The sequence below is a fragment of the Pristiophorus japonicus genome, chromosome 2, assembly GCF_044704955.1.
Source record: "Pristiophorus japonicus isolate sPriJap1 chromosome 2, sPriJap1.hap1, whole genome shotgun sequence".
Classification (NCBI taxonomy): domain Eukaryota; kingdom Metazoa; phylum Chordata; class Chondrichthyes; family Pristiophoridae; genus Pristiophorus; species Pristiophorus japonicus.
In genome coordinates, this window is record NC_091978.1 from 46,472,451 (window position 1) to 46,498,675 (window position 26,225).

Below are 26,225 nucleotides of genomic sequence, written 5' to 3' on the forward strand. Positions count from 1 at the left end.
CCCTCTAAACCTACTACCAGTTATTTTAAATCTTTGCCCCCCTGGTTGTTGAACCCTCTGCTAAGGGAAATAGGTCCTTTCTATCCAGGCCCCTCATAATTTTATACTGTACATGGTCCATGATTCTGAGCCATACAGGAGGGCGGGTATTACTACAGCCCTGTAGACCATGAGCTTGGTGGCAGTTTTGAGGGCCTGGTCTTCAAACACTCTCTTCCTCGGGCAGCCAAAGGCTGCACTGGCGCACTGGAGGCGGTGTTGAATCTCGTCATCAACGTCTGCTCTTGTTAAGAGGCTCCTGAGATATGGGAAATGGTCCACGTTGTCCAGGGCCGTGCTGTGGATCTTGATGACTGGGGGACAGTGCTGTGCGGAGGACCTTAGTCTTACGGATGTTTAGCGTAAGGCCCATGCTTTCGTACGCCTCAGTAAATACATCGACTTATGTCCTGGAGTTCACCCTCTGTGTGCGCAGACGCAGGTGTCATCTGTGTACTGTAGCTCGATGACAGAAGTTGGTGTGGTCTTGGACCTGGCCTGAAGACGGCGAAGGTTGGACACCTCAATAAGATCTCCCCTCAGCCTCCTCTGTTCGAAAGAAAACAAACCCAGCCTATCCAATCTTTCCTCATAGCTAAAGTTCTCCAGTCCAGGCAACATCCTCGTAAATCTCCTCTGTACCCTTTCCTGTAATGTCCAGCACTGCAAGCAGTACTCTAGCTGTGGCCTAACTAGTGTTTTATACGGTTCAAGCATAACCTCCCTGCTCTTGTGTTTATGCCTCGGCTGATAAATGCCAGCATTCCGTATGCCTTCTTAACCACTTGATCTACCTGAACTGCTACCTTCAGGGATCTGTGGACATAAACTCCAAGGTCCCTTTGTTCCCCTACACTTCAGTGCCCTACCATTTAATGTGTGTTTCCTTATCTTGTTACACCTCCCCAAATGCATTACCTCACACTTCTCCAGATTGAATTCCATTTGCCACTATTCTACCCATCTGGCCAGTTGTTCATTAATATCTTCCTGCAGTCTTCTTCATTATCAACCACTCAGCCTACTTTATTTTCATCTGCAAACTTCTTAATCATACCTCCTACATTTAAGTCTAAATCATTGGTATGTTCCACAAAAAGCAAGGGACCCAGTACTGAGCCCTGCGGAGCCCCACTGGAAACGGCCTTCCAGTCACACAAACACCCATCAACCATTACCCTTTGCTTCCTGCCTCTGAGCCAATTTTGGATCCAACTTGTCACGTTGCCTTGGATCCCATGGGTTTTTACTTTCGTGACCAGTCTGCCATGTGGGATCTTATCAGAAACCTTGCTAAAATTCATATACACGACATCAAATGCACTACCCTCATCGACCCTCCTTGTTACCTCCTCAGAAAATTCAATCAAGTTAGTCAGACACTCTTTTTCCTTAACAAATGCATGCTGACTGTCCTTGATTAATCTGTGTCTTTCTAAATAAAGATTTATGTTGTCCCTCAGAATTTTCTCCAATAACCGAGGTTAGGCTGACTGGCCTGTAATTACTCGGTCTATCCCTTTCTCTCTTTTTAAACAAAGGTATAACGTTAGCAGTCCTCCAGTCCTTCGACACCACACCTGTAGCCCGAGAGGATCGGAAAATGATGTTCAGAGCGTTTGCTATTTCCTCTTGCTTCTCTTAACAGCCTGGGATACATATCATCAGGGCCTGTGAATTTATCCACTTTCAAAGCTGCGAAACCCCTTAATACTTCCCCTCTCTCTTTATTTCATCAAATATTTCACACTCCTCCTCCCTGATTGCAATGTCTGCATCGCCCCTCTCTATTGTGAAAACAGACGCAAAGTATTCATTAAGAACTATATCCACTTCCTCCTCCTCCACACACAGATTACCATTGAGGTCTCTCATCAGCCCTACTCTTTCTTTAGTTATCTTCCAGCTCCTAATGTATTTCTAAAACATTTTTGGGTTTTTCTTGATTTTACTTGCCAAAATTATTTCATGCTCTCTCTTTGCTTTCCTAATTTCCTTTTTAATTTCACCCCTTCACTCTCTATACTCTAGGGTTTCTGTGGTATTGAGCCTTTGGTATCTGTCATACTCTTCCCTTTTTTCTTTATCCTACCCTGTATGCCACTTGACATCCAGGGGGCTCTAGATTTGTTAGTCCCACCCTTTTTCTTTAAGGGAACATACTTGCTCTGAACCCTCAGGATCTCCTCCTTGAATGCCTCCCTGTCACTGATTTACCTTCCAGTAGCTGTTTCCAGTCCACCTTGGCTAAATCACATCTCAGCTTAGTAAAATTGGCTTTACTCCAATTTAGAACTTTTATTCCTGGTCTGTCTTTGTCCATTTCCATAACTACCCTAAATCTAACTGAATTATGATCACTAGCACCTAAATGCTCTCCCACTGATGCCCCTTCCACATGCCCAGCTTCATTTCCTAAAACTAATTCCAGAACTGCCCCCTCCTTTGATGGGCTTGCTACATACTGGCTAAAAACGTTCTTCTGAATGCATTTTAGGAATTGTGCACCCTCTATTCCCTTCACATTAATTCTATCCCAGTTAATATTAGGGTAGTTGAAATCCCCTACTATTACTGCCCTATAGTTTTTGCACTTCTCAGAAATTTGCCTACATATTTGCTCTTCTATCTCCCTCTGACTGCAGGTCTATAGTACACTCCCAGCAGTGAGGTCATCCCTTTTTTGTTCTTCAATTCAACCCATATGGCCTCATTTGATGATTCTTCTAACCTATCATCCCTCTCATAGCTGAAATTGTTTCTTTAATTAATACCATGACTCCCCCCCTCCATTTTTATCCCCCCTCTCTATCCCGTTTGAAAACCCTGTAACCAGGAATGTTGAGTTACCATACCTGCCCTTCTTTCAGCCATGTCTCAGTAATAGCTATAATATCATACTCTCAAGTGTCTCTCTCTGCTCTCAACTCATTTGCCTTATTCACTATACTCCTTGCATTGAAATATATACCATTTAGCACTGCCAAACTCTCTTGCCTATTTTCTGTCTGTTTCCTCTGCCTTCCAAATACACTTTCTAATTTTCTGCTTTCCAATTCCTTTGCTGCTCTCCCTTTGAAATCTACTCTCCTGTTCCCATCCCCCTGCCATGCTAGTTTAAACTCTCCCCAACAGCACTAGCAACCCCACCCCCACCCCGCAAGGCTATTGGCCCCGGCTCTGTTGAGTTGTATCTCGTCCAGCATGTACAGGTCCCACCTCTCCCAGAAACGGTCCCAGTGCCTCGGGAATCTAAAGCCCTCCCTCCTGCACCATCTCTCCAGCCACATATCCATTTGCTCTTAGTAGAGATTGGGATAAACCAGGTTAGTACCTGGAGTTTTTTTTGTCTACTGCCACACAATATCGACAAGTTAATTGTTCACAACTTACTGACATTCAATAATTGCTGTGACATCCTGTAATTGCTTATTCTCCCACCCTACAAGATTATCTTGGGAATGCCTCAAGTTTCTGCCCCTTGGGAATATCAATGTAGGAATGGGAACAGCTTTGTAAGATTCTGGCTGATGCCTTGTCTTATTAATTAATAAGTTAGAGAGTCTAGTGTCAGCAACTTTAACACTATATTAAGAAATATAAGATTAGCATATTTTTTGTACTCTACCGTATCTTTTATTGATGCATAGGCCTTTATCTCAAGGGTGTTGGAATATACAGGGGAGGAAGTTGTGCTTCAATTGTATCGAGCATTGGTCAGACAAACCCCATCTGGAGTACTGTGTTCAATTTTGGGCATCGCAGCTCAGGAAAAATGTATTGGCCTGGACTTGCCAGAATGATATCGAGGCTTAAAGGGTTGAATTATGAGGACAGGTTGCATAAATTTGGCTTGTATTCCCTTGAGTTTAGATGGTTTAGAGATGATATAATTGAGATGTTTAAAATGATTAATGGATTTGATAGAGTAGATATAGAGAAACAATTTCCTCTACTGGGGGAATCTGGAACAAGAGGACACAACTTTGAAATTGGAGCTAGGACATTTAGGAGTGTAAACAGGATTCACTTTTTCACACCAAGTAATGGAAACCTTGAACTCACTCTCCCCAGAAGGCAGTGGAAGCCGGATCAATTAATTTTTTTTTAAGACTGAGCAAGAGATTTTTGTTGGGTGTAAGGATATCAAGGGATTATGGATCAAATGCAGGTAAGTGGAGTTGATCTACAGATCTGCCATGATCTAAAACTCATTAGTGTGAAAGCAGGTCATCATCGACTCCAAGGGTCTGCCTAAGAAGAAGAATTGAATGGCTGAACAGACTCAAAGGGCTGAAATATATTTATTATGTTTATTAACAACCACAACAACTTGTCATTATATAGCAGCTTTAATATAGAAAAACAACCTGAGGCACTTTACTGTAGAAAAAAGAATCACAGAGTCATGGTGGAAGAGTTAGGGAGGTGACCAAAAGCTTGGTCAAAAAGATGGATTTTCCGAAGGCTTTAAACGGTGGGAAATGAAGTAGAGACCCATAGGGTTCAAGAAAGGAAGTTGCTGTGAGTAGAGCTGAACTGTATCAACCCTTCCCAACCAATAGCGAGGTGTAGGGAGGGAACGAGGCACAGAAGGCCCCAATTGGAGCACCAATGATGGCAGAGGCAGAGTTGGCGTTGTTTACAAAGGTAATGTGGGTGAGGCCATGGACGGATTTCAATTCAGTACATTGGGAACTTGGAGCCAGTGTAGGTCAGCAAGGACAGGGGAGATGGAACAAATGAGACATTGCAGGATAGTATCGGTAGCTGAGTTTTGAACGTTTGTTGCTGGGAAGCTGGCTAGATGGCTGTTGGATAGATCAAGTCTAGAGATGACAAAAGGAGGTGAGGTGAGGACGGGCAATGTTGCAGAGGTGGAAATAAACAGTTTAGGTAATGGGATAGCATATGGGATTTGAAACTCCATGCTGGGTCAAACAGGATTGTTGTGAAGATTTCACACAGCTTTATTGAGTGTCTGGGGAGGGTAATAGCACCTGTGGCAAATAGCAGAGTTTAATGAAAGGGGAATATAAGAACATAAGAAATAGGAACCGGTGTAGGCCATACGGCCCCTCGAGCCTGCTCCGCCATTCAATAAGATCATGGCTGATCTGATCATGGACTCGGCTCCACTTCCCCGCCCGCTCCCCATAACCCCTTATCCCCTTATCGTTTAAGAAACTGTCTATTTCTGTCTTAAATTTATTCAATGTCCCAGCTTCCACAGCTCGCTAAGGCAGCGAATTCCACAGATTTACAACCCTCAGAAGAAATTCCTCCTCCCCTCTGTTTTAAATGGGCAGCCCCTTATTCTAAGATTGTGCCCTCTAGTTCAAGTCTCCCTCATCAGTAGACACATTCCTCTCTGCATCCACCTTGTCAAGCCCCCTCAATCTTGCACGTTTCGATAAGATCACATCTCATTCTTCTGAATTCCAATGAGTAGAGGCCCAACCTACTCAACCGTTCCTCATAAATCAAGCCCCTCATCCCCGGAATCAACCTAGAGAACCTTCTCTGAACTGCCTCCAAAGCACGTATATCCTTTTGTAAATATGGAAACCAAAACTGCACGCAGTATTCCAGGTGTGGCCTCACCAATACCTTGTATAGCTGTAGCAAGACTTCCCTGCTTTTATACTCCATCCCCTTTGCAATAAAGGCCAAGATACCATTGGCCTTCCTGATCACTTGCTGTACCTGCATACTATTCTTTTGTGTTTCTTGCACAAGTACCCCCTGGTCCCGCTCGACTGCGGCACTTTGCAATCTTTCTCCATTTAAATAATAACTTGCTCTTTGATTTTTCTGCCAAAGTGCATGACCTCACACTTTGCGACATTATACTCCATCTGCCAAATTTTTGCCCACTCACTTAGCCTGTCTATGTCCTTTTGCAGGTTTTTTGTGTCCTCCTCACACAGGCTTTTCCTCCCATCATTGTATCGTCAGCAAACTTGGCTACGTTACACTCAGTCCCTTTTTCCAAGTCGTTAATATAGATTGTAAATAGTTGGGGTCCCAGCACTGATCCCTGTGACACCCCACTAGTTACTGGTTGCCAACTGGAAAATGACCCATTTATCCCGGCTCTCTGTTTTCTGTTAGTTAGCCAATCCTCTATCCATGCTAATATATTACCCCCAATCCCGTGAACTTTTATCTTGTGCAGTAACCTTTTGGTCTTATAATGATGGTTTTGGTCTTCCTGATAATCAATTGGGTGAAACAGTTGACTCATCCACGACTTAATGTCAATTATGGCAGTCTGAGTGCAGAGGTAGTTGAGGGAAGTGGTGGAGTGAGAACTGGTCATCAGCATACATCAGTAAATTTGCCTGGTGCCTGCAGATGATGTCACCAAGGGATAGCATGCACCCGAGAAACTCCAGAGGTGACTGTGTTCGGGCAGGGAGATGGTGATGTGTTGGCTTCACTGGTACAGGCCAGATTATAACTACACATGAGCAGTTCCACTGATCTGGACAGCAGGAAAAGGTGATGGAGAACATGACCAACCATGTCAAATGCAGCAGAGGTTGAAGAGGATTAGATGGGATAACATACTGCAATTGATAGCATTTGTGATTTTGGTGCTGTAAGCAGGGCAGAAGCCAGGCTGAAGTGATCCAAACTAGAAGTTTTGGGAGAGATTGGCACAGAGCAGTGAGGTGACGAACTTTTCAAGGATGTTCGAGAGGTTGGAGGTGGGTGTAGTTAGAGATTCAAATGGCTTAATGGTGAGCTTTTTGAGGAAGGGTGATGGTGACTTTGAAATAGAGAGGGACCGTGCCCGATGAGAGTTATTAACATTGTTAAGCATGGGGTCCAGGAAAGGTAATTGTGATCAGGAGTTGGGTGGTGAGGGGATTGAGGATGCTTTATAGAAGAGTTGAGCTTGGTAAGGGCTAGGCTGATGGGGTGAAGCTGTAGAGGTATGATATTGCATGTAGGATGAATGGGGGAATAGGGAAAAGGAAATGGATGTAGCAGAGGCATGAATGGGCTTTTGCATTTGGCATTGAAGGCGAGTGTACAGGTGATGAGAGGAAAGGGCGTTGAGGAGGCAGTTTCGCATGGTTCTTGTTCTCCAGGATAATTCTGGAGTAATAAAATGATGTGGCTGAGGAAAGTGAAACACAGTAGAGCTTAATGAGATTGAGCCCAATTTGACACAAATGACAAGACCAAATATACATGTGTGGTTGGGCTTGTGGCCCTCAGACTTGAGGGAGCAAAGCTGGAATATCTACTGGGAGGACTGCAGGAGTGGAGAGTGATTTGGTAGGAACAAAGACCTTGAAATTGGAGATGGGGAGCAATGAACAGCAAACAGTGGTTGAGATGTCATGACAGGAGAAGGAGTTTGAGTGTGAGCTTGAGGTTTCTTTTTGTAGGGGTGGAGGGTGTTGGGGAATGTGAATTATGTACTTTATATAAAGTTGTAGCCTGCTTATCCAATTCACCAGATAGATGTGGCTCATGTGTATATATACAGAATTACCAGCAGAGGTCACTGAGGTACCTATTGAAGAGTAATTATTTTAAAAGTAATGTAATTGTTGTCCAATTCAGAACATGAAAACTGCAAATTCCACTAATATACAAGGGGATTGTGCTACTCAGAACTAAGATATTCCAAGATTCTCATCGTACAAATTCTTTGTACTTTTAAACGGGAAGGTTTTGGAGATTTCCTGCTATCCACTATGCTTCTTTGGCATTCTTCGAAGGCCCATTAAGATACCAGTTGCCGCCTCCTTTTGAGTAGTAACCCCAACAGCCCCATCCTCCTCTCGTAGATCATCTTTCCCCTCCCCTTTCCTCAGCATACCTGCTGGGCGTTAGCCTTGCCAACTTCCTTTCTGTCCTGCACCATACCCACCATTGCCCCTTTGGACTTGAACTACAATCACCACCCTCTCTGCACTTCTCCCCACACAATGCTCATTCATCTGTCAACAAGGTTCTTGCCATCCACAACCTTATTGTATTATGTTTGCATTGACATGATGGCTTTGATTGAAACTTGACTCGCTGGTGGCATCACCTTTCCCCTTAGCCATGCCAGGGGAGGTGGAGCGCTTTACTATCACCTGCCCCATCCAAACTGCCATGATGGCATGGTGGATCTTATCACCAAGTCACACCTTGATCTCCATATTACCTCTCTGGTACCTTCTTCTCTTTGACCAGCTCACCTTGTACCATCTCTCGACTTTTCTTCAAAATAATTGTCTACTGCTCCCGTTCTCGTCCCCTCTCCCCATCCAAAGCCCTAACTTGAGTTTCTCACCAAGATATCCTCCGTCCTTTCCTCCCTCAGCCTCTGCATTGAGATTCCTCATGTGATTTAAATCTCCATTTCGGCTCTCCCGTGCCATCTTTCTCCTAAATCTGCTGCTCTCGTCTTCCCTAAACCTCTCCCTCCATGTATATTCTTCTATCCATATTCATGGGCACCTCCTTGATCTTGCTGTGACTTCTCTACTTCCATGGTCATGATCACAGACGAGGCCATTTTTGACCACTTCCTTTCTAATCCTCACCACCCACAACCCGTTGCCCACTTTCAACCTAACGTTCTTCTGTTTGCCCCTGGGGAAAACTCTTCAAGTCCAGAAGACATTAATAAATTTGCAGAATGGGCATATAATTGGCAAATGAGGTATTACACTTTGGGGGAAAAAAATAGAGGTGACAAAATAAGAATCTAAATGGGGTAGAGGAGCAAAGGGATCAGAGTACAAGTACACAAATCACTAAAAGTAGCAACGCAGGTTAAGGCCATAACAAAAGCAAACCATGTACTAGGGTTTATTTCTAGAGAGATAGATTTGAAAAGTAGAAAAGTTATGCTAAACCGGACACCTTGGTTAGACCACATTTGGAATACTGCATACAGTTCTGGTTGCCATATTATAAAAAGGATATAGAGGCACTGGATAGGGTGCAAAAAAGATTTACAAGGCTGATATCAGAAATGCAAGGTTATACCTATTGGGAAAGGATGAATAGGCTGGTTAGGCTGAGGGGTGATCTAATAAAGGTCTTTAAAATATAAATTCTCAAATTTGAAAGCAGGTAAGCGACTGAAGAAGGGATTTGGGTTTTGATTTTAAATATTTTTACTCAGTTTTTTTTTTTGTCTCTTTTGACTTGTATGCAATTTGTTTTTTTAGGTGGGAGGGCTGACAGAAGGCAAATGGCCACCACCCAGGTTGCTGGGTAACTGGTTGAAAGGTGTACAAGAACAGGCTAGGACCACTTGCCTCCATCGTTTTTCCACTGGTCATGTTTGCCTCCATCTTCTAGTTACAGGATATATGGAGACAACATTTATAAAGGGGAGGGGGAGAAATCTAGAATAAGATCTATCCACAGTTTGGTCAATGTTGAGACCATTTTGTTGTGGATCCCTGATGTAGTCTAGTTTCTGTGTCTGACTCACCACATATCTTTGTGCTTGATTTGCAGATGAAAAGTTCATTGACTGAAATTGTCCACCTTGCTGCAATGGATACTGACTCCTGGGTTCAGATGGTGGCAGATATTCTAAAAACTTTTCCTGAGACTGGCTCGCTCAACCTTGAACTCGAGGAACACAATCATAACTTGCAAGAAATTCTTGGAGAACTCCGAGAAAAAGGTACTTTTAGTAAGGTTGAATGCCATAATTCCCACAAATTAACAATTTTAAAGGGGTGCTTTTCATTTTACTTTAAATGGAAAGCACAAAAATTGTTTCTAATGGGGGTGTATGTCTGAATTCAGTAAATGATGTTAAGCTTTACATGTTGGTTGTGGAATTGGGATAACGTAGTTAATGGACTTTATTTTTAAACATGCAATGATGCTACTACTAGGCAGTCCCTCGTGACGAGGTTGACTCTAAGCACCAAAAAAAGCTGGATTCATAGGTGTTACAATGAGTTACATCTTAAAGGATGGAAGATGCCTGTGCGTGGATCTTTTAAATGTATGCTGACCGTTGCACACCAGCCACGGGCTTGACAGAGCTAGGTCTTGGTCCAGTGGCGAGGAATGACCAAAACGACTGGAGTCCAAGCTCTGTTATGTCCTGGGCCCCAGCTGTGCTGCTCCTGAGCCACGGTCCCGCCGCAGTTAAATGCTGGTCCACGACCCCTCTTTTGTTTAATGCTGTGCCGCTCCTGAGTCGCAACTCCTCTGATGTTATCTCCTGGGCCACGGTCCCGCCGCTGTTAAATGCTGCCCCACTCCCGCACTGGGCTTGAACGCCATCCCCTGTCTCTTTCCCCCCCCCCTCCCCCCCCGCTGGGCATCGAACGCCCGCCCACCCCCGGCATCTAACTCCGCCCCTATGCTGGGCCTGGACCTTGGCGGCCCCCCCCTGGCCCGGACGTCGCTCCAATTTGCCCGGATCTCTGCCCCCTGCTGGGCCCGGACGTCGCTCCAATGGGCTGCCTGGACTCCAGTGGCGTCAGTCCAGTCGCCCTTGTAGAAGTGTTCACACTCCTTTGTCAGCTTGCACTTACTTATACCCCTGCCTGCCGAGGATGTTTTCTCGCAGGTCAGGGGGGCACTGCAGTGGAAAGTGGTCTGGCTCTTCTACTTATACCCCCGCCTGCCAATACTGTTTTCTCACAGGTTGGCGGTGCGCAATGATACCACAGTACTCATAGATCAAAATTTCTCCTTTTCACATTCCCTTTTGGAAGTTACTATTGAATCTTTTTCCACCCTTTTCAAGCAGTGCATTCCAGATGGTAAGAAATTGCTGCATTTAAAAAAAAACCTCCGTTTCCACCTCCCTGAATTTTTTTTGCCAATTATCTTCTGGTTACCGACCCTCCTGCCAGCAGAAACACTTTCTCCCTATCTACTCTATCAAAACCGCATATAATTTTGAACACCTCTGCTAAACATAGGAAGATTGGTACCTGATGTATTGCACTGATCTCAGCTGCCAAATTCGAACTTGTACCATTGGTTACTGGTTTGACCCTACAGTTGTGTCACATTGATCTGTTTTATCATTGACTGTTTAAAATGATTTTAGGGAGTAAAGTAGAGAGAAGGTTAAGGGGTGACCTAAGAGTTTTCAAGATGATATGTTTTGATAGAGTAGATATGGAAAGATTATCCCCTCTGGCGAGTGGGTCAATAACGAGAGGTCATAGATTCAAAATGATTGGCAAAAGATCTAGAGGGAGATGAGGAGAAATGTTGTCACTGAGTTGTCGGAATCTGGAATGCTCTGCCTGAAAAGGTGGTGGAAGCTAATTCCGTAAATAATTTTAAAAGCGAGTTGAACAGATACTGAAGGATGGGGAACTTACAGGGTCTCACAAAGCGGAATGTGGGACTTAGCACGACTGCTCTTTCAAAGAGGGCCAAATGGCCTCCTCCGTGCTGTAAGTTTCTATGATTTTAATTCAAAGAATGTTGTTTTTGACGATCATTGGGTCTCGTCTTTTTTTTTTTAACATGTATTCTGTTTCTAAACAGTTAATGAATGTGAAGCCTCTGCTATGTTGCCTTTGGAGTGCCAGTACTTGAATAAAAATGCCCTGACAACCCTCGTGGGACCACTCACGCCCCCAGTTAAGCATTTCCAGCTTAAACGAAAACCCAAAAGTGCCACACTTAGAGCAGAACTGTTACAAAAATGTAAGTGACTCTACGGCAATAAGTAACTAGAATATTTCTGAATAATCAATCCAGTTTACCAACTCTGTGTATAAGCTGTCCTCCTGTCAGCAAAAACAGGGAGGAACAGAAAAAAAGATAAAATACTAGTGCTATAGTGGTAAAATAAAGAGGGGCAAGGTTGTAAGAATATTTTTGGTTAAACAGACAAACTACACTCTCCTAATGGCCTAGTGGCTAAATACACTGCCCAGTTCAGCACTAGGCTATGCAGACCAGACGATCCAAGATTTATCCCTGCTGCTGAGCTAGTGGTAGGGTAAGATCAGCTCGGGTACCTGTTGCTAATTGCTGTGCAGCGACCTTTGAAAATGGGCATGTGTGGCAGTTGAGTGAGGAAGATGCTGCTTGGGTGTAATGCCCTCCATCATTGAATAATGTGTAAACTCCTACAGTCTATGGCTCACAGTGGCCACAGTAGTTTAGTGGTTGTGGTACTGGACTAGCAACCTAGAATTTGTGGTTCACCCTGGCAAGTTGTGAAATTGAATTCAGTAAATCTGGTCATTTGTAGGCTAGCACGAGAAAGAATGACCACGAAAAGCTGCTAGATTTTAGTAAAATCCAGAATGGTTTGCTAATGTCCTCCATAAAAGGGAACCTGTTGCAATCTACATGGTTCCAGCCCCTCACTGTATGGTTGATCATTTACTGCCTTCAGGGCAACTGGAGCTGGGCATCAAATGCGGCCTAGCTGGCATCACCCACATCCCAAGAACAAATAAACAAAATGGAGAACTGCCACTTGGGCAGTCCTGATGGGCTGCTTGCACCCACTGCACTGTACCCCAGTAAGAATTGGCATCATCAGGAGGAGAAGGAAGAAAAGGGAATAAAATTGGGGAACTAATTTGCTTTTTTGGAACAAAAATAATAATTGCATGGAAAATGCTGTTGCAATGACTTACAACAAGAATGTGCCAGGGACAGAGTGGCTCCTTGTTTTCACTGTTTACAGAAAGTATTTTTGCATTTTTCCTCAGTCTAAAGTTATTGGTTTAGTAGAGTGTTGTTTCTGTCTCTGATGCATTAAATTATTTAAGCGATAAACAACCTCAGATTCCTTTTGTGATCTGATTAATTTTTCATGGTTTTTTCAATTTCCCCTTATCCTGGCTAAAATGTATCTCTATCTCTTCCTTAGAGATGATTTCCAATAAATATATTTTCCTGTCTTTCAGCAACAGAAACTGCACAGCAGCTCAAAAAGACCTCCGGAGTGCCTTTTCTAGCCAAAGGGAGAGGTTTGGTTAAGAAACTCGATACCACTAGTATGTACTATTAGTTACTGGAATACAATTCAGTTGTCTAAATAAACAAATATCTTCAATGCTGTAATGTGACATGACAGAAAGGTAGATGGAAAATGTAAAACACTTGATGCTAATTACCTTAGGTAGAGTATTTGTTTGAACATTTCACCTTTGGAAAATATACTTTGTTTTGCACTTAATAGCTAAGCTAAAAAGGCTGTTTTTTTTTCTAAAGATGAACTTATGGCTTCATGTATTTATAACAACTATTTGGCTATGCAGCTCCCCTCAAAGGGATTCCAAAGCAAGCTCCGTTCCGGAGTCCCACTACTCCCAGTGTGTTCAGTCCGTCAACAAACAGAACGCCAATGGCTGTTCGGACGCCGATGCGCAAGGAGAGAGGCGTAAAGGTGAGTTCAGTTGGTTGCAGAGTTTGTGTGTGTGTGTTAAGAGTTTTTTAAGTCTCTGTTAATGGGTTTGAGATGTAATTTGGTGTTTTGCAGCAATGACCTCTATGACTATATTCAGCTTAAGTCAACCATGTGGACCCTTCCATGTAATGGTTTACTTTTTCTTGGAACAATTCATTTTGAACAACTGACGTTGCCATACTTACAGGAATAATCACAAGTTGTAATTTCTAATTGAAAAATCAGTATCTTCAAAACAGAATATGTAATAATTTTCAGTAAGCAGATTTTTTTTCTCTCGTTGTTTTGAACTGGCTTTAAATGGTTTTAGGGGCTTTACCATTATTATTAAAGGAAAGAACGGTGCGTAACAAATTACTTTTTTAGATGAATTGGGTGCTTTTAACCCCTCCCTACAGCTACCAAATATGACAAAACATTCCTTTTGTAATTGCAATCTGGGCCTATTTATTTTGAGGGTGAGGTTATGAATTTTATGAAGGCTTTTGCGTGTAGGTAAAATCTTAATTTTTTTTTAAGTGTCCTTACTACAAAGTACAGCACTCACTTCAAACTGCGAAGTATTTCAATGCCAACCCCACCTGCATTAATCTGTCTATGTATAAGACGGTCATGGTCTACAAAGTGGCACAGCTATTTGAAGTTGCATTCTTCATTTGTTGAACCTGCACGTACCAATTGTAATCCTTCAACCAACGAGAAAACTTTTTTCCTAAGACTGTTGTGACATTGAACAACAGCCGGAGAACTCTTAATGAATAAATCTTTGTTTAAATACATGATAGCCTATTACCATCAATCTGTTGAATTGCAATCGTGCATAAATTGGGTTATGAGTAAAAGAGAGATGCCCCTCATTTGTTACTCTGGTTGGTTTCAGCGCTTGCAAGAAACTTGAGTAATTCTATCACTTGAATGATGTAGAAAGTGATTTCTGAATTTGGAAATGTTGAAGTTTTGATGTGTGATTTGGGATAAAATGTCAGGGCCAGACTCTCAAACATTGCTGCAAAATTAACCTGGCTTTCTGTTCTAGTTGCTGGACATATCGGAGCTGGATATGGTAGGTGCTGGGCGGGAAGCTAAAAGGAGAAGGAAGACACTAGGTTAGTAAAATCTGACTTTGCTGCAAAATAATTAATGGCATGCTGTGACTGAGTTGTGCAAGAGTTTTGAGTGGGAACCTAAAGTTTGTCTTCCAGTCTCGACTGACATTGGTGCTCTATTTTCCCTCGCTGTTTCAAGTCTTGTCCAGATTGTCTGGGGTATGGAATTGAGTACCTGCCAATAGGTCAACCAGGAGATGCAAATGATGATATCCATGAAGAGGATTCACAGAATAAATCATTCTGTCCTCCTAGTCCAGGAAAATAACACACAATTTTTTTTTTTTAAAGAAAATGTTCAATGGTCTGTAGTACTTCCAGGGATTATAACGCTGTGCTTTAGGCCCACATCCAGTCCATCATTCACATTGTCTCTCGTACTAAGTGCTACTCACTTATCAACTCTGTCCTTGCCATCCTTCACTGGCTTCCTGTACCCCAGTACGTTGATTTGATAATCCTAGTCAACGATTATAAATCATTCCATGGCCTCTGCAATTTCTACTAGAACTGAATGTTAGCTTGCACCCTCTTCTACTCTGACTCCACCCTGTGTGTATTTATCCCTTTCCCTCGTTTGCTCCCACTGTTCCCTACTCCCAGGCCAGTGGCAGGATCTTTAGACTCTAACTCTCCCCCTAAACCCCTCTGCTTTGCTATGTGTCTTGCCACTTTCAAACACATTCTCAGCTGCCTCTTCTACCATGCTTTCAGACCCCCTCCCCTAATCTTCTCCCAACTTTTGTTTTGTGATTGCCTCTCTTTTCCAGCCTTTGCCCTGTCTCCTCACTGTGAAATTGGGGTATTTATTTTAAATTATGCTCATTGTATATGTGCTGCCTTTTGTTATTGATATTGAGTCTCGCAATTCAACTCCATAGAGGAAGAGGAAGTATTGCATAGCCATATAATCATTCTATATGACTTTCTGTAATTTGAATTTAATTAGATGTGCAATATACTTCAATTCTGTCTAAAGTATTTGGAAATGTTGGTAATGCTTCATTTTCTAAAACTGTTGTAGTCCTGGGTTTATGGATTTTCCTTCTGCCAGAAATAATCTGGGATCCCTCTGTCAAAGCATGCTATACGATTTACTAATTCTGTAGCTGGATGGTGTAACTGAAATCGATGGTAGGTTGGCATTAATCTTCCAAGACTGTGATGAAAATAACCATTAGAGTTTCCCCTGACAGTCAACATTTTACTTGTGATGTTTCTGGCAAGAGTGTTTAAAGCACATTCCAAGTTCCTTGTATGTGAAGCACTTTGGGACATGCTGAGTGATGTGATGAGGAGCTATATACATACAAGTTCTTACTAGGTAGGAGGATAGCACATTTAAAAACTAACATCAGTAGTGATGTAGTGGTTTGGCAAACTAACCTTTTGCCTCTGGAGTATAGGCTAAAATCTAACCCCAACGCCTCTCTGCTGCCTGTAGAGTTCCTTTATGAAATACTTTGTGCATCTCAACAAAGTACTTTGGTGGCATGGGTTCATATTTCTGGCACAAATTTACATTGAAATAACCAATCTCGCACTAAGAAAAACTGGTATGGAAAATGAAATATTTACGAGTGCAGTAGCAGTGCATTCTGAAATTCTATTTGTAATCGTGACCTAGTAAGGGAGGCTCTACTCTGCATTTGCCCATGCTACCTCATGTTGATGATTAGTCGAAGTATCAAAGTGAAAGAAAATTCTGTTTATTAGCACAGATATCCATTATCTTAATGAGCAAGAAACTCTCTCTCTATTCCTCCTCCCGCCCTGTCGCAACAAAAATCCCTTGTACGTAATGTAGGAAAATGTGCGTCATTTGGGACCCAAGAATAACCTTGGATATTAAGGGATATGGGAATAGTGCAGGAAAGTGGAGTTGAGGTCGAAGATCAGCTATGATCTTATTAAATGGTGGAGCAGGTTCAAGGGGCCGAATGGCCGACTCCTGTTCCTATTATGTTCTTGTCTGCTGCTTAGATCAGTCAATGAGATTCTGCTGATGTGCATGGGTTAACTTCCTTTTTAAATGTTTTCTGACCATGGGTAACTTTCTCACTTGTCTGATCCCAGTATGTAAAGTGTATATCATTTCAGTAGCTGTCCTTGTTTATTTGAACCTTTAAAAGTAGGCCCATTATTTTCATAAGCTGTGCCTTTTTTTGTATTGCTCCACCAGTGAAATCTAACTCCGTATGGTCACCAAATATTTATTTTTAAATTTAGATGCAGAAGTTGCAGAAAAACCTGCCAAAGAAGAAACGGTTGTCGATAGTGTCACACCAGATTACGCTGTTGGTCTGGTCTCTACACAGGTAGGTTGGTCTAGAACTGGAGTTCAAATACCATTCTGACTTGTGATGTTTTTAGTGAAGATGAAATGAATTGATTGACTTTCGAGAATAATTTATGAAAAATCAATTAGCGGTTTCTGATTTGAGGATATAGTTTCATAGCTCCTTAATGCTGTACAGAACTGTTTAGCAGGCACCAGCTGTGAGGAAATCACGATTACTCCCTCTAACTTTAGAACTTACTGTATTTCTCATTTTTATATTGATGAAGTATGTTACTTTTAAAAGTGCTTCAGTCGGTCGGAGGATTTGAGCAGCAATTTTGTGGGGGTAAGAGAGGGGTTATAATATTTTGGACAGTTTGTTTATTGTAAAATGTTTATGACACTGTTTAAATGTTAGTCTATCTTTGTGCTGTGGAGATAGAGATAGCATCTAGTTAATTGCTGAATTAAAAAGGCGAGAAAGTTGAAGAATTAGAAGGTTCCTTGGGGACCTGTCTTGCTATTTAATTTGTAGCTATGGCCCTGCTGCCAAAAACTGTCTACATGCAGTAACATAGAAATTCTTAATCAACCGTATAATGTGGGTTCTAATGCTTAATCGGCTTCATAAATGCTTGTGCTCCTTAAAGGCTGCCATTGTATTACTTACATATTCCTTCTGTGTTCTCTTCAGAAACTTGGTGCTTTGAATAATGATAATGCACTACCGTCTACTAGTTACTTGCCTGCTACGCCAAGTATGGTGCCATCATCTTCCTACATTCCCAGCTCAGAAACTCCACAAGGTAAATGCCAACTGACTTGAAGGAAGTGGTGATCTTTGATTTTATTTTTGAACTAGAGGGATGCATCATAAACTTCCAGAAAAAAAATGGTTTGTTTCAAAACTAACAGAAGGAATGCATTGGAATGGTTGAGGCAGCAGACTGTGATTGCGACCACGTGTTCTCTGGTATACATTTAGTGGATGTCCAATTTTATTGGTAATGTAAAATTGATTCTAGTGATGGAATTTTTTCCCCTGAGCAGTCCTTTCTCCAAAGTGCATTGCTGTGCATATTTTGTGGATTATTAAATGTCGTCTTGTACTGAAAACAAAAGCTGGAACACAGGCTGCTTTAAAAGAACTGTTAATACACAGCAATGTTATTGAACTAGTAATCAAGAGATCTGAACTAATAATCCAGAAAGTGAATTTAAAGTCCATCATAGCAGTTTGAGAATTTGAATCCATTTTTTTTTTTATCTGTAATTTTTTTTTTGAAATTAAAACTCAGTGACCGTGAAGCTGTCGAATTGTCACAAAACTAATGTAATTTAGGAAGAAAACCTGCCGTCCTTACCCGGTCTGGCCAATGTGCAACTCCAGTCCCACACTAACATGGGACCCTTAACTGCCCTCAAGTGGACTATGAAGCCACTTGGTTGTATCCAGGACATCTAGGAATGGGCAATAAATTCAGACCTTGCCAGCGACGCCCACATCCTGAGAATTAATATTTTAAAACATTTTCTGTATGCAGTATGTTGTTGCAGTATGTGAACAAGTAAACGGCAGAAAACTTTGTAATGTAGTGCATGTCACTTGCAGTGTATTTTAAGAACAACCACTTCCCACAGCTTTTAATAATTTTTAAACTATGCTTTCTATCTCTATTTTATTGTGTTCATATCGCTCTCCACATAATAGTAAGGACATCTTAATAAAGATGTTCAAATGTTGAGTTACACCTGGCTTATAACTTGTTACTTTGGATTAGCTGCATTAAGCTAAATGTAATGTATGCCTCATAGCAATCGGAGAATGCAGGTTCCATCTCTATGCCACTGTAGTTAATTTCAGCTGTGTTGCTGTGGATTACTGACAGACATTTCCCTTTTAGAAGTGGGGGAAAAAATTGAGGGAAATTTTATCATCCACCAGTGGGACAATAGGGTCAAGAATGTTTCCACATGTGGGAGAGTCCAAAACTAATGGTCATAAATATAAGGTAGTCACTAATAAATCCAATAAGGAATTCAGGAGAAACTTCTTTACTCAGAGAATGAGGAGAATGTGGAACTTGCCATCACAAGGAGTAGTTGAGGCATGTTAGTATAGATGCATTTTAAGGGGAAGCTAGATTAGTACATAAAGGAGAAAGGAATAGAAAGTTATGCTGATCGGGTGAGATGGGAGAAGGCTCGTGTGGAGCATATATACCGGTATAGACCAGTTGAACCGACTGGCCTGTTTCTGGAAAATTTATGCAAAAGCCTGCAGCTTTAGGAGGGAGGGGGATACATGGGGGGCGAATAGAATATAAAGGTTATGATGTATGAAATAAAATTTTCCGTCTACAGCTTATATGACTTTAAAACATGCACAATGGTATGTCTTATTGTTGGATACCAATTCCTTTCAACAACTAACAGAATATGAAAAAAAAGCAATTTGCTTATAAACTGCTAGTAGCACATAATTGTGAAGTTGTTGGAGATGGCAGCCTTGTGTTATACCTAAGGTTTTTTTCCCCTTTTCCCCCAAACCCGTGGCAATCGTGCAGCCAACACAGTTGGATCAGTCCGGGAGGCTTTACAGACAAATAGACTATCGGAAGAGGCAACAGCACCTACCTCTGGTCTACCTGGCCAGTTCAAACAAAGAACGCCAATTTATAACAGCAGCTCGACTACATCATCTACCTCAACTACCACTGCCCCGGGTACTGCGCCTGTCACTACAACAGCACAAACCACCCCCGCAACGCAGCAGATACAGCCTCAGCAGCAGACCCAACAGCAACAACAGCAACAACAGACACAACCGCAGCCGCTGCAGCAACAGCCTCGCAAGAGTCTTTCGCTCACAGTAAGTAGGAAGTACAGTACGTGGCATTTCAGGATGCTGAATGAATTAAAAGCTTGGTCCCTACATAGGATAGGATATTCCAAAGGGAGAAACAACTGTGATATGTCCTTTTTTAATGCTTCCCTGCAGTCAGATGCAGTCTAGACTTTCTGGTGGATAATTTGTGCAGGGCTACACTTGCCACTGAGAGTTGTGACAAGTAATGGGGAAAATCTCTTCAAAGGACTAGTGGGAAATTTTGTTCCAGACAATAATGTGTTCCCCCAAGTTGTCAAAAGTATTTTGTTCACTGTCTCTAATTCAGGGACTACTCCACTTCCTCTGGAAAATAAATCCGTGTATGGTAGGGCTGGAACTTTTTTCATGCTGTGCCCACTTCATTGGGTCCACCTTGAGAATATTGGGATTGTTTTTGAGGAACTAAGCTGTTCAATCTTAGAAGCCTTATTCTATAGGTATCAGATTTAAATGTTGGATGTCAGGTACAACGTCCTTTCATACTGAGAATGCTATGGAATAGTGTGTTGGCATTGCACAGAATAGTGTAATGTAGATTTGCACCTAAGATTTCTCAATACAGTCAGTTCATGGTCTTATCTGTGCTGCTGTGGAGAGGTACCAAGCAGAAGCCAACTGCTTGGGCACAGGGATGTGGGGGTGGTTAGAAGGTGATGGGGCAGTCATCCACATTCTCTTGCCAGAGGCCCTCCTGGTGACCACTTACTATATGATATTGGCACAACAGGAAGCAAGTCTCCAGCCCCATTACCTCAGCAGTTGAAGGCATTTGGCATGAGGCGAAAAGTAAAGAGGCTTATATATTTGCACATAGTGTATAAATGTCACATTCTTTGGGTTTTTTTAATGCACATTTAAAATTATCCAGTAATTAGTTCTGTATTACGATCCAACTTGGTTCATAACTTTATAAAGTTGGTTTTAAATGGCAAGACTTGTACTCTTTTTGTAAACTGGAGTTTCATTTGTGTTACAAAAGCAAAATATGTAGATGCTAGAATCTGAAATAAAAACAGAAAATGCTGGAAATACTCAGCAGGTCAGGCAGCATCTGTGGAGAGAAAGAGTTAATGTTTCTGATGAAGGCTCATCGACCTGAAACGTTATCTCTGTTTCTTTCTCCACAGATGCTGCCTGACCTGAGTGTTTCCAGCATTTTCTGTTTTTATTTTTAATTTGTGTTACCCATTTACAGAATCATTTGATACGTGGGGCGAGGGAGAGTTAATTAACTATTGTTATAATTTCCAAACAGTAGTAGTGATGTTGGGGAGGGCATCAAACAGGAAATTAGGGGTGCGTGCAATAAAGGTGCAGCAGTTATAATGGGTGACTTTAATATGCACATAGATTGGGCTAACCAAACTGGAAGCAATACGGTGGAGGAGGATTTTCTGGAGTGCATAAGGGATGGTTTTTTAGACCAATATGTCGAGGAACCAACTAGGGGGGAGGCCATCTTAGACTGGGTGTTATGTAATGAGAAAGAATTAATTAGCAATCTCGTTGTGCGAGGCCCCTTGGGGAAGAGTGACCATAATATGGTGGAATTCTGCATTAGGATGGAGAATGAAACAGTTAATTCAGAGACCATGGTCCAGAACTTAAAGAAGGCTAACTTTGAAGGTATGAGGCGTGAATTGGCTGAGATGGATTGGCGAATGATACTTAAGGGGTTGACAGTGGATGGGCAATGGCAGACATTTAGAGACCATATGGATGAATTACAACAATTGTACATTCCTGTCTGGCATAGAAATAAAAAAGGGAAGGTGGCTCAACCGTGGCTATCAAGGGAAATCAGGGATAGTATTAAAGCCAAGGAAGTGGCATACAAATTGGCCAGAAATAGCAGCGAACCTGGGGACTGGGAGAAATTTAGAACTCAGCAGAGGAGGACAAAGGGTTTGATTAGGGCAGGGAAAATGGAGTATGAGAAGAAGCTTGCAGGGAACATTAAGACGGATTGCAAAAGTTTCTATAGGTATGTAAAGAGAAAAAGGTTAGTAAAGACAAATGTAGGTCCCCTGCAGTCAGAATCAGGGGAAGTCATAACTGGGAACAAAGAAATGGCGGACCAATTGAACAAGTACTTTGGTTCGGTATTCACGAAGGAGGACACGAACAACCTTCCGGTTATAAAAGGGGTCGGGGGGTCTAGTAAGGAGGAGGAACTGAGGGAAATCCTTATTAGCCGGGAAATTGTGTTGGGGAAATTGATGGGATTGAAGGCCGATAAATCCCCAGGGCCTGATGGACTGCATCCCAGAGTACTTAAGGAGGTGGCCTTGGAAATAGTGGATGCGTTGACAGTCATTTTCCAACATTCCATTGACTCTGGATCAGTTCCTATGGAGTGGAGGGTAGCCAATGTAACCCCACTTTTTAAAAAAGGAGGGAGAGAGAAAACAGGGAATTATAGACCGGTCAGCCTGACATCGGTAGTGGGTAAAATGATGGAATCAATTATTAAGGATGTCATAGCAGTGCATTTGGAAAGAGGTGACATGATAGGTCCAAGTCAGCATGGATTTGTGAAAGGGAAATCATGCTTGACAAATCTTCTGGAATTTTTTGAGGATGTTTCCAGTAGAGTGGATAAGGGAGAACCAGTTGATGTGGTATATTTGGACTTTCAGAAGGCGTTCGACAAGGTCCCACACAAGAGATTGATGTGCAAAGTTAGAGCACATGGGATTGGGGGTAGTGTACTGACATGGATTGAGAACTGGTTGTCAGACAGGAAGCAAAGAGTAGGAGTAAATGGGTACTTTTCAGAATGGCAGGCAGTGACTAGTGGGGTACCGCAAGGTTCTGTGCTGGGGCCCCAGCTGTTTACACTGTACATTAATGATTTAGATGAGGGGATTAAATGTAGTATCTCCAAATTTGCGGATGACACTAAGTTGGGTGGCAGTGTGAGCTGCGAGGAGGATGCTGTGAGGCTGCAGAGCGACTTGGATAGGTTAGGTGAGTGGGCAAATGCATGGCAGATGAAGTATAATGTGGATAAATGTGAGGTTATCCACTTTGGTGGTAAAAACAGAGAGACAGACTATTATCTGAATGGTGACAGATTAGGAAAAGGGGAGGTGCAAAGAGACCTGGGTGTCATGGTACATCAGTCATTGAAGGTTGGCATGCAGGTGCAGCAGGCGGTTAAGAAAGCAAATGGCATGTTGGCCTTCATAGCAAGGGGATTTGAGTACAGGGGCAGGGAGGTGTTACTACAATTGTACAGGGCCTTGGTGAGGCCACACCTGGAGTATTGTGCACAGTTTTGGTCTCCTAACCTGAGGAAGGACATTCTTGCTATTGAGGGAGTGCAGCGAAGGTTCACCAGACTGATTCCCGGGATGGTGGGACTGACCTATCAAGAAAGACTGGATCAACTGGGCTTGTATTCACTGGAGTTCAGAAGAATGAGAGGGGACCTCATAGAAACATATAAAATTCTGACGGGGTTAGACAGGTTAGATGCAGGAAGAATGTTCCCAATGTTGGGGAAGTCCAGAACCAGGGGTCACAGTCTAAGGATAAGGGGTAAGCCATTTAGGACCGAGATGCGGAGGAACTTCTTCACCCAGAGAGTGGTGAACCTGTGGAATTCTCTACCACAGAAAGTTGTTGAGGCCAATTCACTAAATATATTCAAAAAGGAGTTAGATGAGGTCCTTACTGCTAGGGGGATCAAGGGGTATGGCGAGAAAGCAGGAATGGGGTACTGAAGTTGAATGTTCAGCCATGAACTCATTGAATGGCGGTGCAGGCTAGAAGGGCCGAATGGCCTACTCCTGCACCTATTTTCTATGTTTCTATGTTTCTATTAAAAAATAGGAGCAGGAGTAGGCCATTGGCCCCTCAAGCCTGCTCTGCCATTCAATAAGATCATGGCTGATCATCTAAATTGACTCCACATTCCTGCATTGTCCCCATATCCCTTGGTTCCCTTAATTTCCAACACAAAGATGGGTGAGGCTTTAAGTACAAGTGATCATAATGTGATCAGAGTTGACGCAAAAATTAGAGAGGTTGCTTAAGACCCAAACAAAATTGCCAAATTTTTAGAGGACTGTCTTTAAGTGCTCAAGAAGTCTTGCCTGAGGGTGTTTGGAAGGTTTGAATATGGCTGGGAGAGTGGAGGAACTGTGGAGTTCCTTCAAGGAGGTGATTCTGAATGCAATGACCCAGTGTGTACCCATGTAAAGCAAAGGTACCAAAGCTTAAAGGCACTTCTGCCTGGTTGAGTGGGACTGCCAAGCAACTCTCAAAGAACAAAAATAAAAAGCATTCAAGTCCACGAAGGCAAAAGGGCACACAATGAAGACTGATTCAATGACCGGAGTGTCAAAAATGGCATCAGAATGACAAAAAAAAAGTTTGAATTGAATATGGCAAAAGGCATGAAGGATTTGTTTTTTGTGGTACGAAGAAAAAAAAGAAAAATGAGGGATAGAGTAGGGGCACAAAGTGGGATTAGGTGGGAGCATGACAATTGATGCTACACGGGCAGCAAAAGTGCTAAATAAGTTTTTGCCTCAGTTTTTACTACGGAGGTAACCCAGGTTACTTATTTGATCTGGAAGGTGTTGCAGAGGTAAGTTGTGATACTATTCACATTGCTACCAGCATGGTTACCGAACAGCAGTGCAAATTTAGGGTGAATGAATCTCAAGGACCAGTTAACCGAGGGTTTTAAGGAAATCATAGAATCAAGCAGCACAGAATGAGTCCATTCAGCCCATTGTTCTTGTGCCAGCTCTTTGAACGAACTATCGAATTAATCCCACTCTTTCCATAGTCCTGCAGATTTTAACTTTACAAATACTTATCCAATTCCCTTTGGAAAGTTACTATTGAATCTGCTTCCACCACCCTTTCGGGTCGTGCATTCAAGATCATCATAACCTGCTGTGTTTTTTTTTTAAATTAAAATTCTTATCTCACCCCGCTGGTTAAGATAATAAGTGAGGAAATTCAGGAACTCTGGCACAGTGCTTCCAGAAATCACTGAATACCGCAGAAGTTCCTGCAAACTGAAGAAAAGCAGATGCCACTTCTATTTTGAAAAATGGTAGCAAAAGTGACCCAGGAACCTACAGACCAGCGAGGTTGATGTCCATTGGGGGTAAAGTTATGGAAACTTATTAAAGATAAGATGATGGAGCATCTGGATAGCATCAGGAAAGATAGCCAATATGGCTTCTAAAATGTAAGGTTTTTCAGATAATACAAAGCTAATGCAAAATTAAATATCAGGGAACTTGCCACATATGCACCTGCTGCCATTTTTACGATGCCAGGTTGTGAGGAGTGCGTGTGTCCCATCTTGGAGAGGCAGGGCACTTCATTAACATATTTAAATCAGGCTCCTACAGTGCAGATGGGAGCATGATTTAAATTTAACAGCTGCCGGATGGATTTCCCAGGGCTCGGGCAGCAAAATGCAGACAGGAGCAGCTGGATCCTGCAGAGAAGTGGTCAATCTATGGAACAGACTCCCTAGGGAGACAGTGGAAGTAGTTGGTATTGATTCATGTAAATGCAAATTAGATAGATTTCTTTCAGTAAATAACATTTTGGGATGCAGTATATAAATAATTTGAGACATGTTAAATGTAGAATGCTTGGAAGCAACAGGTGACTTTAGACATACGATTTTCAAAGTCCTCCACCGCTGGGGTTTCCCTCGTCATGTCCAGATCTGATGGAGATTGATTGCTGTGGTTCGTCGACAACTCCATTATCATTGAATCATGCAACTGCCAGGATGGTAGGCCACTTAGATGGACTGTGGTCTGTTTTTTTTTTTGTCTACCAATTCCTATGTTCCTTATTGCTGATTAGTTTGTTTGTTTGTGCTTTAGTCCCTTCCAGTTATTTTCACCTATGTTTGTTTTGTTTGCATGTTACAGAGAGACCAAATGTATGCAGCCCAAGAAATGTTCAAGACTGCAAACAAGGTTACACGACCAGAGAAGGCCCTTATACTTGGGTTTATGGCAGGGTCAAGAGGTATGTTGTAACTTCTTTTTCTACCCGTGTCACTTCTTGTGTGAACGTGATGACTCCTGCTGCAATACAGTTCCAAGGGCCTCACCCAAGTTACCATTCTTCAGAGTTGGCAGGATATTTGACTATTGTAAGAATGAATAGGTCCAGGAGGATTCGGGTAAGAGCCCATGAAGATATGGTGTTCATATAATTTTAATTATGCAGCCAGGCACTAAAACGGTTAAAACTAAAATGCTGAAACAACCTGTGCTTAAGCTTAACGACTGTAGGTCTTGGTAATGTCTTCAAGCATTCTTACTAAATTAATTTAATGAAATAAACTGCTCATGGTCGACTGGCCTTATCTTAGTCACTGTAGCTCTGGAAGTGTCCTGTCTCAAAGCATTTAGCCTGTTGAGATAAGTCACTTGTGGCTGATCAGCCTTCTCCCTCTCCAGACTAAACTCATCAAGCTGACAATAACCAATCAATCTTATCTTCCCTGACCTTGTTATGCTGGAAAAACAACATCAC

General features: G+C 42.3%; 1 protein-coding gene across 1 annotated transcript in view; it reads left to right on the top strand.

Annotated features, from left to right (window-relative positions):
- Positions 1 to 26,225, top strand: part of nelfa (negative elongation factor complex member A) — a 45,816-nt gene that overhangs the window by 17,103 nt on the left and 2,488 nt on the right. Inside the window, exons 2-10 of the mRNA XM_070866924.1 lie at positions 9,523 to 9,694; positions 11,536 to 11,697; positions 12,918 to 13,007; positions 13,272 to 13,399; positions 14,457 to 14,526; positions 16,756 to 16,844; positions 17,502 to 17,613; positions 19,375 to 19,679; positions 25,613 to 25,712. Coding sequence (XP_070723025.1) covers positions 9,523 to 9,694; positions 11,536 to 11,697; positions 12,918 to 13,007; positions 13,272 to 13,399; positions 14,457 to 14,526; positions 16,756 to 16,844; positions 17,502 to 17,613; positions 19,375 to 19,679; positions 25,613 to 25,712 — 1,228 coding nt within the window. The remainder of the gene's footprint in view (positions 1 to 9,522; positions 9,695 to 11,535; positions 11,698 to 12,917; positions 13,008 to 13,271; positions 13,400 to 14,456; positions 14,527 to 16,755; positions 16,845 to 17,501; positions 17,614 to 19,374; positions 19,680 to 25,612; positions 25,713 to 26,225) is intronic.